This window comes from Pristiophorus japonicus, chromosome 20 (genome assembly GCF_044704955.1).
Source record: "Pristiophorus japonicus isolate sPriJap1 chromosome 20, sPriJap1.hap1, whole genome shotgun sequence".
NCBI lineage: Eukaryota > Metazoa > Chordata > Chondrichthyes > Pristiophoridae > Pristiophorus > Pristiophorus japonicus.
The window spans coordinates 92,540,480-92,556,439 of NC_091996.1; the positions used below are offsets into that span (position 1 = coordinate 92,540,480).

The 15,960-nt window shown below is 51.0% G+C and overlaps 2 protein-coding genes across 3 annotated transcripts in view; one reads left to right on the forward strand and one right to left on the reverse strand.

The window, feature by feature from the left end:
- Nucleotides 1-15,960, reverse strand: part of LOC139232695 (profilin-1-like) — a 762,729-nt gene that overhangs the window by 531,876 nt on the left and 214,893 nt on the right. The gene's annotated exons all lie outside the window — the stretch shown is intronic.
- LOC139232691 (calmodulin-binding transcription activator 2-like) overlaps nucleotides 9,096-15,960 on the forward strand; it is a 204,100-nt gene continuing 197,235 nt past the window's right edge. Inside the window, exon 1 of the mRNA XM_070863166.1 lies at nucleotides 9,096-9,142. Coding sequence (XP_070719267.1) covers nucleotides 9,100-9,142 — 43 coding nt within the window. The 5' untranslated portion in view covers nucleotides 9,096-9,099. The remainder of the gene's footprint in view (nucleotides 9,143-15,960) is intronic.

Sequence of the window (15,960 nt, forward strand, 5' to 3'; positions counted from 1 at the left end):
AGACCCAGTCTACTCAATCTATCATCATAAGGTAACCCCCTCATCTCCGGAATCAGCCTAGTGAATCGTCTCTGTACCCCCTCCAAAGCTAGTATATCCTTAAGTAAGGTGACCAAAACTGCACGCAGTACTCCAGGTGCAGCCTTACCAATACCCTATACAGTTGCAGCAAGACCTCCCTGCTTTTGTACGCCATCCCTCTCGCAATGAAGGCCAACATTCCATTCACCTTCCTGATTACCTGCTGCACCTGCAAACTAACCTTTTTGGGATTAATGCACAAGGACCCCCAGGTCCCTCTGCACCACAGCATGTTGTAATTTCTCCCCATTCAAATAATATTCCCTTTTACTGTTTTTTTTCCCCAAGGTGGATGACCTCACACTTTCCGACATTGTATTCCATCTGCCAAACCTTAGCCCATTCGCATAACCTATCTAAATCTCTTTGCAGCCTCTCTGTGTCCTCCACACAACCCGCTTTCCCACTAATCTTAGTGTCATCTGCAAATTTTGTTGCACTACACTCTGTCCCCTCTTCTAGGTCATCTATGTATATTGTAAACAGTTGTGGTCCCAGCACCAATCCCTGTAGCACACCACTAACCACCGATTTCCAACCCGAAAAGGACCCATTTATCCCGACTCTCTGCTTTCTGTTCGCCAGCCAATTCTCTATCCATGCTAATACATTTCCTCTGACTCCGCGTACCTTTATCTTCTGCAGTAACCTTTTGTGTGGCATCTTATCGAATGCCTTTTGGAAATCTAAATACACCACATCCATCGGTACACCTCTATCCACCATGCTCGTTATATCCTCAAAGAATTCCAGTAAATTAGTTAAACATGATTTCCCCTTCATGAATCCATGTTGCGTCTGCTTGATTGCACTATTCCTATCTAGATGTCCCGCTATTTCTTCCTTAATGATAGCTTCAAGCATTTTCCCCACTACAGATGTTAAACTAACCGGCCTATAGTTACCTGCCTTTTGTCTGCCACCTTTTTTTAAACAGAGGCGTTACATTAGCTGCTTTCCAATCCGCTGGCACCTCCCCAGAGTCCAGAGAATTTTGGTAGATTATAACTTCCGCCATCTCTTTTAATATCCTGGGATGCATTTCATCAGGACCAGGGGACTTGTCTACCTTCAGTCCCATTAGCCTATCCAGCACTACCCCCCTAAATTGTTTTAATTTCCTACTTATCTATCCAGCCTTTATCTAATACTTCTAAGGTTTAGCACAGCGACAGTTATTTAGCAGGGAGAGTAAATTCAAGGTTCCCTCGCTCACACAGATGGCTTCTGCTTTTCTAAATTAGTTGGCTTATCAGTCAAGGTTAATGTGTTTATGCAGAAACAGGCTGTCTGCTGCAGGGGCTTCTGGAAGAACTGAGACTCCATTTTGTTTTATTACAAAAGGGTACATTTAACAGAAAATTTAACTTTAAAAGTAAATTTCCTCAGGTACATTTTGTGCCTGTTATTTTTACTCATCATGATCACCATAGGCGGTCCCTCGATGAGGATGACTTGCTTCCACAAGAGTTTACAGATGTTTCAATGAAGGACCCGATGTTCCAGTCCTGAACTGCAATTGAAGGGGTGTGATACGTCCTTACTACACAGTATAAATGCACACGAGGCCCATGCTTGAGAGAAGGTCAGTCTGTGACCAGTCCTTTATTCCTTAGCACTCAAGTGATGAAGGTGGGTGGAGCTTCCCCTTTTATACCTGAAGGTCCAGGTTAGGAGTGTCTCCCACCTAGTGGTCAGTGTTCTCACTGTGTACAACTTAGGTCACTTTATACATGGGTTACAATGCTGGTTGAATACATGACAGGGTGGAAGATGCCTGTGCGTGGATTTTTTTAAACGTGGGGTGACCGTTGCACACCAGCCACCACACGGGCTCGACAGAGCGAGGCCTTGGTCCAGTGGCAAGGGTTAACCAGGACGACTGGGGAGACCAGCTCTGCTGCATGGATCTAGTGCGCGCAACATAGTGTGGGCTGGGCCCATGCTGCCCCGAGGCCCTCGCCTCTTCTGGGCCCCGTACCCTCATTCGCCGCACCTCCGCCACGATCCCTCGCCGCTCCTCCGCCCCGATCTCTCTCCACACTAAACATTTGACGAATGGTCAGCCACGATCCCTCATCGCTCCTCCGCCCCGATCGCTCGTCGCAAGTCTGCCATGACCTGCCTTCCCGCTCCTCTTTTGTACCAGGGCCCCACCAATGCTCCTGTCCACGCTCCGAACAGCGGTCTGGGTCCCGACAACGTCACCCGGTCGCCCACCTTGAAGCCGTCACACATTTGTGTATTAGAGCACAAACCAATCACAGAGTGGAGCCAGCGCGCAGCACGGCGTGACTAGAACACTCCCTGCAAACCCGCAATAACCCGAAGAACAAACTGCGTTACTGTGACTTTAGTTTTGGCCTAGCCCAGCCGAAAGCCTGATCAGCAAATAACGAAGCCTCCCAGACGCCGCAATTCCCTTCTCCAGGCTGCAGCTGGGCCGACGACCCCCCCGGGGTCCGACCCCCACTGCCGGCAGAATACCACACGCAGTCGCAGGATCACGGTAGGTTCCAAAAACCCTTCAATATTGCCGCGTATCAGGAAAGATAGAATAAAAGGAAAAGGAGGTGGGGTAGCATTGCTGGTTAAGGAGCAAATTAAGGCAATAGTTCGGAAGGACATTAGCTTGGATGATGTGGAATCTATATGGGTAGAGCTGCAGAATACCAAAGGACAAAAAACGTTAGTGGGAGTTGTGTACAGACCTCCAAACAGTAGTAGTGATGTTGGGGAGGGCATCAAACATGAAATTAGGGGTGCGTGCAATAAAGGTGCAGCAGTTATAATGGGTGACTTTAATATGCACATAGATTGGGTTAACCAAACTGGAAGCAATACAGTGGAGGAGGATTTCCTGGAGTGCATAAGGGATGGTTTTCTAGACCAATATGTCGAGGAACCAACTAGGGGGGAGGCCATCTTAGACTGGGTGTTGTGTAATGAGAGAGGATTAATTAGCAATCTCGTTGTGCGAGGCCCCTTGGGGAAGAGTGACCATAATATGGTGGAATTCTGCATTAGGATGGAGAATGAAACAGTTAATTCAGAGACCATGGTCCAGAACTTAAAGAAGGGTAACTTTGAAGGTATGAGGCGTCAATTGGCTAGGATAGATTGGCGAATGATACTGAAGGGGTTGACTGTGGATGGGCAATGGCAGACATTTAGAGACCGCATGGATGAACTACAACAATTGTACATTCCTGTCTGTCGTAAAAGTAAAAAAGGGAAGGTGGCTCAACCGTGGCTATCAAGGGAAATCAGGGATAGCATTAAAGCCAAGGAAGTGGCATACAAATTGGCCAGAAATAGCAGAGAACCCAGGGACTGGGAGAAATTTAGAACTCAGCAGAGGAGGACAAAGGGTTTGATTAGGGCAGGGAAAATGGAGTACGAGAAGAAGCTTGCAGGGAACATTAAGACGGATTGCAAAAGTTTCTATAGATATGTAAAGAGAAAAAGGTTAGTAAAGACAAACGTGGGTCCCCTGCAGTCAGAATCAGGGGAAGTCATAACGGGGAACAAAGAAATGGCGGACCAATTGAACAAGTACTTTGGTTCGGTATTCACTGAGGAGGACACAAACAACCTTCCGGATATAAAAGGGGTCGGAGGGTCTAGTAAGGAGGAGGAACTGAGGGAAATCCTTATTAGTCGGGAAATTGTGTTGGGGAAATTGATGGGATTGAAGACCGATAAATCCCCAGGGCCTGATGGACTGCATCCCAGAGTACTTAAGGAGGTGGCCTTGGAAATAGTGGATGCATTGACAGTCATTTTCCAACATTCCATTGACTCTGGATCAGTTCCTATGGAGTGGAGGGTAGCCAATGTAACCCCACTTTTTAAAAAAGGAGGGAGAGAGAAAACAGGGAATTATAGACCGGTCAGCCTGACATCGGTAGTGGGTAAAATGATGGAATCAATTATTAAGGATGTCATCGCAGTGCATTTGGAAAGAGGTAATATGATAGGTCCAAGTCAGCATGGATTTGTGAAAGGGAAATCATGCTTGACAAATCTTCTGGAATTTTTTGAGGATGTTTCCAGTAGAGTGGACAAGGGAGAACCAGTTGATGTGGTATATTTGGACTTTCAGAAGGCTTTCGACAAAGTCCCACACAAGAGATTAATGTGCAAAGTTAAAGCACATGGGATTGGGGGTAGTGTGCTGACATGGATTGAGAACTGGTTGTCAGACAGGAAGCAAAGAGTAGGAGTAAATGGGGACTTTTCAAAATGGCGGGCAGTGACTAGTGGGGTGCCGCAGGGTTGTGTGCTGGGGCCCCAGCTGTTTACATTGTACATTAATGATTTAGACGAGGGGATTAAATGTAGTATCTCCAAATTTGCGGATGACACGAAGTTGGGTGGCAGTGTGAGCTGCAAGGAGGATTCTATGAGGCTGCAGAGCGACTTGGATAGGTTAGGTGAGTGGGCAAATGCATGGCAGATGAAGTATAATGTGGATAAATGTGAGGTTATCCACTTTGGTGGTAAAAACAGAGAGACAGACTATTATCTGAATGGTGACAGATTAGGGAAAGGGCAGGTGCAAAGAGACCTGGGTGTCATGGTACATCAGTCATTGAAGGTTGGCATGCAGGTACAGCAGGCGGTTAAGAAAGCAAATGGCATGTTGGCCTTCATAGCGAGGGGATTTGAGTACAAGGGCAGGGAGGTGTTGCTACAATTGTACAGGGCCTTGGTGAGGCCACACCTGGAGTATTGTGTACAGTTTTGGTCTCCTAACCTGAGGAAGGACATTCTTGCTATTGAGGGAGTGCAGCGAAGGTTCACCAGACTGATTCCCGGGATGGCGGGACTGACCTATCAAGAAAGACTGGATCAACTGGGCTTGTATTCACTGGAGTTCAGAAGAATGAGAGGCGACCTCATAGAAACGTTTAAAATTCTGACGGGGTTAGACAGGTTAGATGCAGGAAGAATGTTCCCAATGTTGGGGAAGTCCAGAACCAGGGGACACAGTCTAAGGATAAGGGGGAAGCCATTTAGGACCGAGATGAGGAGGAATTTCTTCACCCAGAGAGTGGTGAACCTGTGGAATTCTCTACCACAGAAAGTTGTTGAGGCCAATTCATTAAATATATTCAAAAAGGAGTTAGATGAAGTCCTTACTACTAGGGGAATCAAGGGGTATGGTGAGAAAGCAGGAATGGGGTACTGAAGTTGCATGTTCAGCCATGAATTCATTGAATGGCGGTGCAGGCTAGAAGGGCCGAATGGCCTACTCCTGCACCTATTTTCTATGTTTCTATGTACACGTGAGACTGGCACGGTGGCACTGGTCACGGACAGCAGTGTCGGTCGGATGGGGTGGGGGGGGGGGCAGCTCAATGTCTTGTTCCATCCGCGCACGTTTTGAGCCCCACTGAGCGAAAAAAGGGGAAAACTGTGGAAAAACAGGAATTATAGACAGGAGCACAGAAGTTTAAAGGGGAGACTTAAATAGCGGTGTACAAAATTGTGAGGGGGCTTTGATCAAGTAAATAAGGGGAAACTGTTTCCTGGGGTAGGAGAGTCGGTAACCAGAGGACACAGATTTAAGGTGATTGGCAAAAGAACCAGAGGGGGAGATGGGGAGAATGTTTTTTACGCAACGAGTTGTGATCGGCAACGCGCTGCCCGAAAGGGCGGTGGGAGCAGATTCAATCGTAACTTTCAAACCGGGAATCGGATAAATACTTGAAGGGGAAACATTCACCGGGCTGTGGGGAAAGAGCAGGGGGACTGGGACTGATTGGATCGCTCGCTCACAGAGCCGACACAGGCTCGATGGGCCCAATGGCCTCCGCATGTGCTGTGGGATTCGATAATATAAGTAAAAGTAAGTGACTTTTCCTGCCCTTCCATAACTGACCATTCTTCCTGTGTGAAGTTAGGAAGTGAGTGTCAGCAACATATTCAACTATGTGGGCATCACTCACAGCTGTCTCCATAATCCTATCTTCACCTTGTAGCCCAAAGCATGAGGCTAATTGCAGTACAGATTGGGGATAGAACCTGGGACTTTCAAATCTTACAGCGCAGGAGGCCATTGGGCCCATCGAGCCTGTGATGACTCTGTGACAGAGCGATCCAATCAGGTGGCCAAGGTTAGTGGGAAACTAGACGATTGGGAACATTTTAAACGACAGCAAAGAATGACTAAGAAAGCGATAAAGAAAGGAAAGATAGATTACGAAAGTAAAATTGCGCAAAACATAAAAACAGATAGTAAAAGCTTTTACCGACAGATAAAACGGAAGAGAGTGACTAAAGTAAATGTTGGTCCCTTAGAAGATGAGAAGGGGGATTTAATAATGGGAAATGTGGAAATGGCTGAGACCTTAAACAATTATTTTGCTTCGGTTTTCACAGTGGAAGACACAGAAACCATGCCAAAAATTGCTGGTCACAGGAATGTGGGAAGGGAGGACCTTGAGACAATCACTATCACTAGTGGGGTAGTGCTGGACAGGCTAATGGGACTCAAGGTAGACAAGTCGCCCTGGTCCTGATGAAATGCATCCCAGGGTATTAAAAGAGATGGTGGAAGTTATAGCAGATGCATTCGTTATAATCTACCAAATTTCTCTGAACTCTGGGGAGGTACCAGCAGATTGGAAAGCAGCTAATGTAACGCCTCTGTTTAAAAAAGGGGGCAGACAAAAGGCAGGTAACTATAGGCCGGTTAGTTTAACATCTGTAGTGGGGAAAATGCTTGAAGCTATCATTAAGGAATAGCGGGACATCTAGATAGGAATAGTGCAATCAAGCAGACGCAACATGGATTCATGAAGGGGAAATCATGTTTAACTAATTTACTGGAATTCTTTGAGGATATAACGAGCATGGTGGATAGAGGTGTACCGATGGCTGTGGTGTATTTAGATTTCCAAAAGGCATTCGATAAGATGCCACACAAAAGTTTACTGCAGAAGATAAAGGTACGCGGAGTCAGAGGAAATGTATTAGCATGAATCGAGAATTGGCTGGCTAACAGAAAGCAGAGAGTCGGGATAAATGGGTCCTTTTCGGGTTGGAAATCGGTGGTTAGTGGTGTGCCACAGGGATCGGTGCTGGGACCACAACTGTTTACAATATACATAGATGACCTGGAAGAGGAGACGGAGTGTAGTGTAACAAAATTTGCAGATGATACAAAGGTCAGTGAGAAAGCGGGTTGTGTAGAGGACACAGAGAGGCTGCAAAGAGATTTGGATAGGTTAAGCGAATGGGCTAAGGTTTGGCAGATGGAATAGAATGTCGGAAAATGTGAGGTCATCCACCTTGGGAAAAAAAAACAGTAAAAGGGAATATTATTTGAACGGGGAGAAATTACAACATGCTGCGGTGCAGAGGGACCTGGGGGTCCTTGTGCATGAAACTCTTTTGGATCCTTGTGCATGAATCCCAAAAAGTTAGTTTGCAGGTGCAGCAGGTAATCAGGAAGGCGAATGGAATGTTGGCCTTCATTGCGAGAGGGATGGAGTACAAAAGCAGGGAGGTCCTGCTGCAACTGTACAGGGTATTGGTGAGGCCGCACCTGGAGTACTGCGTGCAGTTTTGGTCACCTTACTTAAGGAAGGATATACTAGCTTTGGAGGGGGTACAGAGACGATTCACTAGGCTGATTCCAGAGATGAGGGGGTTACCTTATGATGATAGATTGAGTAGACTGGGTCTTTACTCGTTGGAGTTCAGAAGGATGAGAGGTGATCTTATAGAAACATTTAAAATAATGAAAGGGATAGACAAGATAGAGGCAGAGAGGTTGTTTCCACTGGTCGGGGAGACTAGAACTAGGGGGCACAGCCTCAAAATACGCGGGAGCCAATTTAAAATCGAGTTGAGAAAGAATTTCTTCTCCCAGAGGGTTGTGAATCTGTGGAATTCTCTGCCCAAGGAAGCAGTTGAGGCTAGCTCATTGAATGTATTCAAATCGGAGATAGATAGATTTTTTAACCAATAAGGGAATTAAGGGTTATGGGGAGCGGGCGGGTAAGTGGAGCTGAGTCCACGGCCAGATCAGCCATGATCTTGTTGAATGGCGGAGCAGGCTCGAGGGTCTAGATGGCCTGCTCCTGTTCCTAATTCTTATGTCCCACTCCCCATGCTCTTTCCCCACAGCTCTGTGAATCTGGGCTATTTTAAGTTGAGACTTTGCAGTTCTGTGCACCTGAGTAACACAATGAACTAAAAGGGGTGAGTGGCACTGAGGGTAAACGGTACTGAGGGTGAACGGCACTTGAGTCACAGTGCTTGGTACTGAGGGTAAGCGGCACTGAGGGAAAGCGATTGGCTCTGAGGGTGAATGGCACTGACCTACATTGGCTCCCGGTTAAGCAACGCTCGATTTCAAAATTGTCATCCTTGTTTACAAATCCCTCCCTAGCCCTCGCCCCTCCCAATGTCTGTAATCTCCTCCAGCCCCACAACCCCCCGAGGTGTCTACGCTCCTCTAATTCTGCCCTCCTGACCATCCCTGATTATAATCGCTCCACCATCAGTGGCCGTGCCTTCTGTTGCCTGGGCCCCAACTCCCTCCCTAAACCTCTCCGCCTCTCTCTCCTCCTTCGAGACGCTCCTTAAAACCGACCTCTTTGACCCAGCTTTTGGTCACCTGCGCTAATTTCTAATTACAAGGCTCAGTGTCAAATTTTTATCGCACAGTACTCCTGTGAAACACCTTGGGTCGTTTCACTACGTTGAAGGCGCTATATCAATACAAGTTGTTGTTGTTGTTGTTGGGGGTGATTGTCCTGAGGCACAGTGGATCTGATTGGTTCCCCCGCACTCCCCATAAATGGGCCGGACCACCGATTGGCGGCCGCGCTGTCTCAATCACAGTCCCTCTGTGGACCCTGCTCTCTGGTGATTGGTCAGCGGCCCGGACCAGCCGCGGCTCAGCGGCGCGATGACCGACAGCGCGGCCGGCCAATGGGGAGCGCCGGCGGGCGCCAGGCGCGGCCAATGGGAGCGGCGGGGGGGCGGTGCCGGGCGCGGCCAATGGGAGTCGGCAGTAAAATGGCAGCCGTCATGAAGCCGGAAGGTAGGCGGCGGGGGGAGGGAGAGGGTGGTGAGTGAGTGAGTGAGTGAGGTGGAGGCCCGGGGGCTGAGGGAGTGAGGGAGTGAGGGAGGCCTGGGGGCGGCGGGGGCAAGGCCCAGGGGCTGGGGCCGGTAGTGCCTGCCCCCCCGGGCCCCCTCACCCCCCGGGGCCTGTGTGTCTCTGTGCCTGAGGCGGGAGAGGGTCCTGAGGCCTGGGAACCACCCCCTCCCCTTTCCCCACCTCAGCCCCTCCCCTTTCCCCATCTCAGCCCCTCCCCTTTCCCCATCTCAGCCCCTCCCCTTTCCCCATCTCAGCCCCTCCCCTTTCCCCATCTCAGCCCCTCCCCTTTCCCCATCTCAGCCCCTCCCCTTTCCCCATCTCAGCCCCTCCCCATTCCCCACCTCAGCCCCTCCCCTTTCCCATCTCAGCCCCTCCCCTTTCCCCACCTCAACCCCTCCCCTTTCCCCACCTCAGCCCCTCCCCTTTCCCCATCTCAGCCCCTCCCCATTCCCCATCTCAGCCCCTCCCCTTTCCCCAAATCAGCCCCTCCCCTTTCCCCACCTCAGCCCCTCCCTTTCCCCACCTCAGCCCCTCCCCTTTCCCCACCTCAGCCCCTCCCCTTTCCCCACCTCAACCCCTCCCCTTTCCCCACCTCAACCCCTCCCCTTTCCCCATTTCAGCCCCTCCCCTTTCCCATCTCAGCCCCTCCCCTTTCCCCACCTCAGCCTCTCCCCTTTCCCCACCTCAGCCTCTCCCCTTTCCCCCACCTCAACCCCTCCCCATTCCCCACCTCAGCCCCTCCCCACCTTAGCCCCTCCCCTTTCCCCCACCTCAGCCCCTCCCCACCTCAGCCCCTCCCCTTTCCCCCCACCTCAGCCCCTCCCCTTTCCCCCCACCTCAGCCCCTCCCCTTTCCCCCACCTCAGCCTCTTCCCTGGCCGCTCTCACTCCGCCCCCAATCTCCTCGCCCACCGCCCCGCCCCCATTGTCCTGGCCCTGCCCTCTGTCACCTTGCCCTGCCCCCCCCCCCATTAGCCCATCTTCTTCATCCCGGCTTGGCCCTGCCCCATCACCCCAACGCCCCCCAATTGCCCTGAACCCCCCCATTGCCCCGTCCCCTCACGCATCCCACATCTCCCACCCCCCCATTGCCCCTTCCCCCACAATCATGCTCCCACCTCCCGACTCCCCTAATCACCCCCACAATCACACGTTCACCTCCCGACCCCCCAGTCGCCCCCACTCCACATCCAAACCCCTCAGCGAAGTAGGGGGAACTTGTTGATGTGCACCATTGGATTGGTGACCTCATTCACAACCCACTGATGCATTTCTAATGTGTTTTGTGCTGCTCCTCTCAGCTGTGGATCAGTGGGTCGCACTCTCTCTCTCAGCTCTGTCAGAAGGTTGTTGGTTTCAGCCCCACTCCAGGGACTTGAGCACATAAATCTAGGCTGACACTCCAGTGTAGTACTGAGGGAGCCCTGCACTGTCGGAGGGGCAGTACTGAGGGAGCGCCGCTTTGTCGGAGGGGCAGTACTGAGGGAGTGCCGCACTGCCGGAGGGGCAGTACTGAGAGAGCGCCGCACTGCCGGAGGGGCAATACTGAGGGAGTGCCGCACTGCCGGAGGGGCAGTACTGAGAGAGCGCCGCTCTGTCGGAGGAGCAGTACTGAGGGAGCGCCGCACTGCCGGAGGGGCAGTAGTGAGGGAGTGCCGCACTGTCGGAGAGGCAGTACTGAGGTAGCGCCGTACTGTCGGAGGATCTGCCTTTTGGAATGAGACTTTAACCTCTGCATTGTAGGTGGATGTTAAAGATGCCACGGCAATATTCCTGGTACTCACGCAGAGACCTGGGAGTCTCTGTACACAAATCATTGTAGGTGGCAGGTTGAGAAAATGGTTAAAAAAGCTTACGGGATCCTGGGCATCATAGAGTACAAAAGCAAGGAGGTTATGATGAACCTGTATAAAACACTGGTTTGGCCTCAACTGGAGTATTGTGTCCAATTCTGGGCATCGCACTTTAGGAAGGATGTGAAGGCCTTAGAGAGGATGCAGAAATGATTTACAAGAATGGCTCCAGGGACGAGGAACTTCAGTTACGTGGAGAAGCTGGGGTTCTCCTTGGAGCAGAGAAGGTTGAGAGGAGATTTGATCGAGGTGTTCAAAATCATGAGGGGTCTGGACAGAGTAGACAGAGAGAGACTGTGCCCATTGGTGGAAGGATCGAGAACCAGAGGGCACAGATTTAAGGCGATTGGCAGAAGAACCAAAGACGACACGAGGATATACTTTTTTACGCAGCGAGTGGTTAGGATCTGGAATGCGCTGCCTGAGAGGGTGGTGGAGGCAGACTCAATCGCGGCTTTCAAAAGGGAGTTGGATACGTACCTGAAGGAAAAAGATTTGCAGGGCTACGGGGAAACGGCGGGGGAGGGGGACTGGCTGAGGTGCTCTTGCAGAGAGCCGTCATGAGCTCGACGGGCTGAATGGCCTCCTTCTGTGCTGTGACTGTTCTCTGATTCTCTGCTCCTTCCGCAACTGATCAAAAGCAGGTTCACTGTTCATTAACCTCCGAGATCTCTGTACTCCTCCAATTCCGCTCTCTTGTCCATACCCTACATCCTTCACCTGTCATTAGCCGCCGTGCCTTCAACTGCCCGGGCCCCAAGCTCTGGAACTCGCTCCCTAAACCTCTCCGCCCCTCTCTCTTCCTTTACGACGCTCCTTAAAACCGACCTCTTTGACCAAGCTTTTGGTCACCTGCCCTAATATCTCCTGACGTGGCTTGGTGTCAGTTTTTGCCTGATTCCGCTCTTGTCAAGCGCCTCGGGATGTTTTACTACGTTAAAAATGCTGTATAAAAGTGAGTTGTTGTTCATTTATCCTGGTGCTGTTTGCCGGATCCAGCTGCTGTGTTTGCATATATGACAACAGTGCCAGCACTTCAGAAGTAAGCCATTAACCGTGAAGTGCTTTGGGACATACTGAGGCACTGGGTGCATGTCCTTTCTTGTTGACAGTATTTTTTAGTAATGGCAGTATCTTCCTTCACCTCCCGCCCTCCCTCGATTGTCAGCCATGTTTTGTGATGGAGCTGACTCTCACTGGGGTCACCATCTCCCTGTAATCATCATCAGAGGCAGTCCCTTGGAATCGAGGAAGACTTGCTTCCACTCTAAAAATGAGTTCTCGGGTGACTGAACAGTCCAATACGGGAACCACAGTCTCTGTCACAGGTGGGACAGACAGTCGTTGAGGGAAGGGGTGGGTGGGACTGGTTTGCCGCACGCTCCTTCCGCTGCCTGCGCTTGCTTTCTGCGCGCTCTCGGCGACGAGACTCGAGGTGCTCAGCGCCCTCCCGGATGCACTTCCTCCACTTAGGGCGGACTGGTCTCTGGCCCAGGGACTCCCAGGTGTCAGTGGGGATGTCGCACTTTATCAGGGAGGCTTTGAGGGTGTCCTTGAAACGTCTCTTCTGCTCACCTGAGGCTCGCTTGCCGTGTCGGAGTTCCGAGTAGAGCGCTTGCTTTGGGAGTCTCGTGTCGGGCATGCAGACAATTGTCGAAATCTCGACCGCCGATAAACGACTTAGACACCTTCAGCTCCGGCAGAAGTTTCTTTAATTTACTTGCTAGCAAGGGAAAGGTCACACTCAGTCAAGGGCTAAGTGAACACCTCCGCAATGGTACAGTTTCACGAGATATTTCTACAGTAAAACCCAAGTTATGGCCTCTCCCTGTGCATTGGCTCTGTCTCGCAGTCAGTGAATACAGATAAAGAGTTAATTACTACATCCTTGTCCTGACATGGTTTCCAGATATTTCCTTTTGTCAGGGTTATTAGTTGGCCAGCCGGCCATTACTCGATGAGAGTGTGGTAATGAGCTATTACCTGCCTTGCATTGTATCAGGATGGTCCAGTTTCCTGGTCAGTTATCTTTTTGCATCAAATGGATGAGGTCTCTACAGGAGATAAAGGCTGGTGGTTTGAGTACTTTGAAAAGGGTGGGGTGGAGTGGAACTGGTGTCGTATAGACAATAGGAGAGCACCATGGGTGGTACTTGTCTTCAGCAGGACTTGCCTCCTAGCTGTCTGGTGGCTATCAGCCATTTCAAGCCAGGTTTAGCTGTTTATGCCAGCCGACTGCTTTATGCAGAAATTTCTAGAAGGACCAGGACTCCATCTTGTTATATATTAAAAAGGGCACAAAAATACCTTATGGTATCAGCTTAGATAAAAATACATTTCCACACAATGTGGCCCTGTCCAGCGGAGCTGGTCGAGTGTGGTCAGTGCTTCGATGCTGGGGATGTTGGCCTGGTCGAGGACGCTAACGTTGGTGCGTCTGTCCTCCCAGGGGATTTGCAGGATCTTGCGGAGACATCGTTGGTGGTATTTCTCCAGCAATTTGAGGTGTCTACTGTACATGGTCCATGTCTCTGAGCCATACAGGAGGGCGGGTATCATTACAGCCCTGTAGGCCATGAGCTTGGTGGCAGATTTGAGGGCCTGGTCTTCAAACACTGCCACCAAGCTCCCTGCAATACCTCTACCCTCGCCACCGTTCTTCATGTGCTGTTCCACCACGGAGGCATCGCATCACAGCCCTGGCCTGAAATCTCCATAATGCACTTTCCCGCAGGTCAGGGACTGGACAGTGATCCGGAGCGGGAATACCGACCGTGCCTTCCCCCCGCCGGGCCCCCCACCACCCAACCTACAACCCCGAGGCCACACCTGGAATACTGCGTGCAGTTTTGGTTTCCATATTTACAAAAGGATATACTTGCTTTGGAGGCAGTTCAGAGGTGGTTCACTCGGTCGATCCCGGGGATGAGGGGGTTGACTTATGAGGAAAGGTTGAGGAGGTTGGGCCTCTACTCATTGGAATTCAGAAGAATGAGAGGTGATCTTATCAGAACGTATAAGATTATGAGGGGGGCTTGACAAGGTGGATGCAGAGACGATGTTTCCACTGATGGGGGAGACGAGAACTAGAGGGCTCGATCTTAGAATAAGGGGCCGCCCATTTAAAACTCAGATGAGGAGGAATTTCTTCTCTCAGAGGGTTGTGGAGCTGTGGAATTCATTGCCTCAGAGAGCTGTGGAAGCCAGGACAGTGAATAAATTTAAGACAGAGATAGATAGTTCTTAAACGATAAGGGGATAAGGGGTTATGGGGAGCAGGCGGGGAAGTGGAGCTGAGTCCATGATCAGATCAGCCATGATCTTATTGAATGGCGGAGCAGGCTCGAGGGGCCGTATGGCCTACTCCTGCTCCTATTTCTTTTGTTCTTATGTTCCCGGCCGCGGAGCCCCGCTGTGGGATGTTCCTGCTCTGTCAGGCTCGGTGCAGCCCCGCACGGTGCTTCCAGCTGTTCGGCGAGCCCAGCAGCCGCCCTTTGATAGCGCGAGTGACAGTCTGTGCCGTGCGATGTAAGGAGCTGTGTAATTGAGTGCCTGTGACAGCGCTGCCATGTACCAGGCTGCTCCCCTGCTGATGGGATCTGCCTTTTGTTGTTTGAGTGGCGTCAGGCTGCCTCTGCCCTGCTCAGCGCTAACTTGGAGTGGTCAGCAAGGTTTGCGATGGAAGCTGCAGCCTGTATCTCGCCGTGGCGTACCCGTCGACAGCGTCCGGTGCAGTAACTGCGTCTGCTCAGTCTGTTTGTTTCTGCGGCTTACGAGCCACATTTCCTGCTTAGATTACTGCTTTGTAATTCACTGCCCGTAGCCTGTCTTCAGTGTTGCTTGTACGGCCGGTGATGTGCTTGTGAAACGTATCCACATCGTGCTCACAGTGTACCGGGTTTATCATCATCATAGGCAGTCCCTCGGAATCGAGGAAGACTTGCTTCCACTCTTAGCATGAGTCCTTAGGTGGCTGTACAGTCCAATACGAAAGCCACAGTCCCTGTCACAGGTGGGACAGACAGTGGTTGAGGGAAAGGGTGGGTGGGACTGGTTTGCCGCACGCTCCTTCCGCTGCCTGCGCTTGATTTCTGCGCGCTCTCGGCGACGAGACTCGAGGTGCTCAGCGCCCTCCCGGATGCACTTCCTCCACTTAGGGCGGACTGGTCTTTGGCCAGGGAGTCCCAGGTGTCGGTGGGGATGTTACACTTTATCAGTGAGGCTTTGAGGGTGGTCCTTGTAACGTTTCCTCTGCCCATCTTTGGCTCGTTTGCCGTGAACGAGTTCCGTGTAGAGCGCTTGCTTTGGGAGTCTTGTGTCTAGCATACGGATTATGTGGCCTGCCCTGCAGAGCTGGTCGAGTGTGGTCAGTGCTTCAATGCTGGGGATGTTGGCCTGGTCGAGGACGCTAACGTTGGTGCGTCTGTCCTCCCAGGGGATTTGCAGGATCTTGCGGAGACATCGCTGGTGGTATTTCTCCAGCGACTTGAGGTGTCTACTATACATGGCCCATGTCACTGAGCCATACAGGAGGACGGGTATTACTACGGCCCTGTAGACCATGACAAATTTAAGGGCCTGGTCTTCAAACACTATTTTCCTCAGGCGGCCGAAGGCTGCACTGGCGGCGGTGTTGGATCTTGTCGTCAATGCCTGCTCTTGTTGATAGGAGGCTCCCGTGTTTAAGTGATGTCTGGGTATGGTGGGATCAGAGGGCACATAAGTCAGTGCCAAAACACTGCGTTCCGCTGTTTAAAGGTGTTTCACCTGGAAAAGTATTTATTAATGATTGGCCGCTTGCATTGACGACTCAAACACAAAAAGGTCCTGTATCTGCGCTTGCTGCAGTAACCAGCTCAGTGCTGGGTGTCACAGTGTCCCGTGCTGCCCCTGTGTGAGTGCGCAGCCT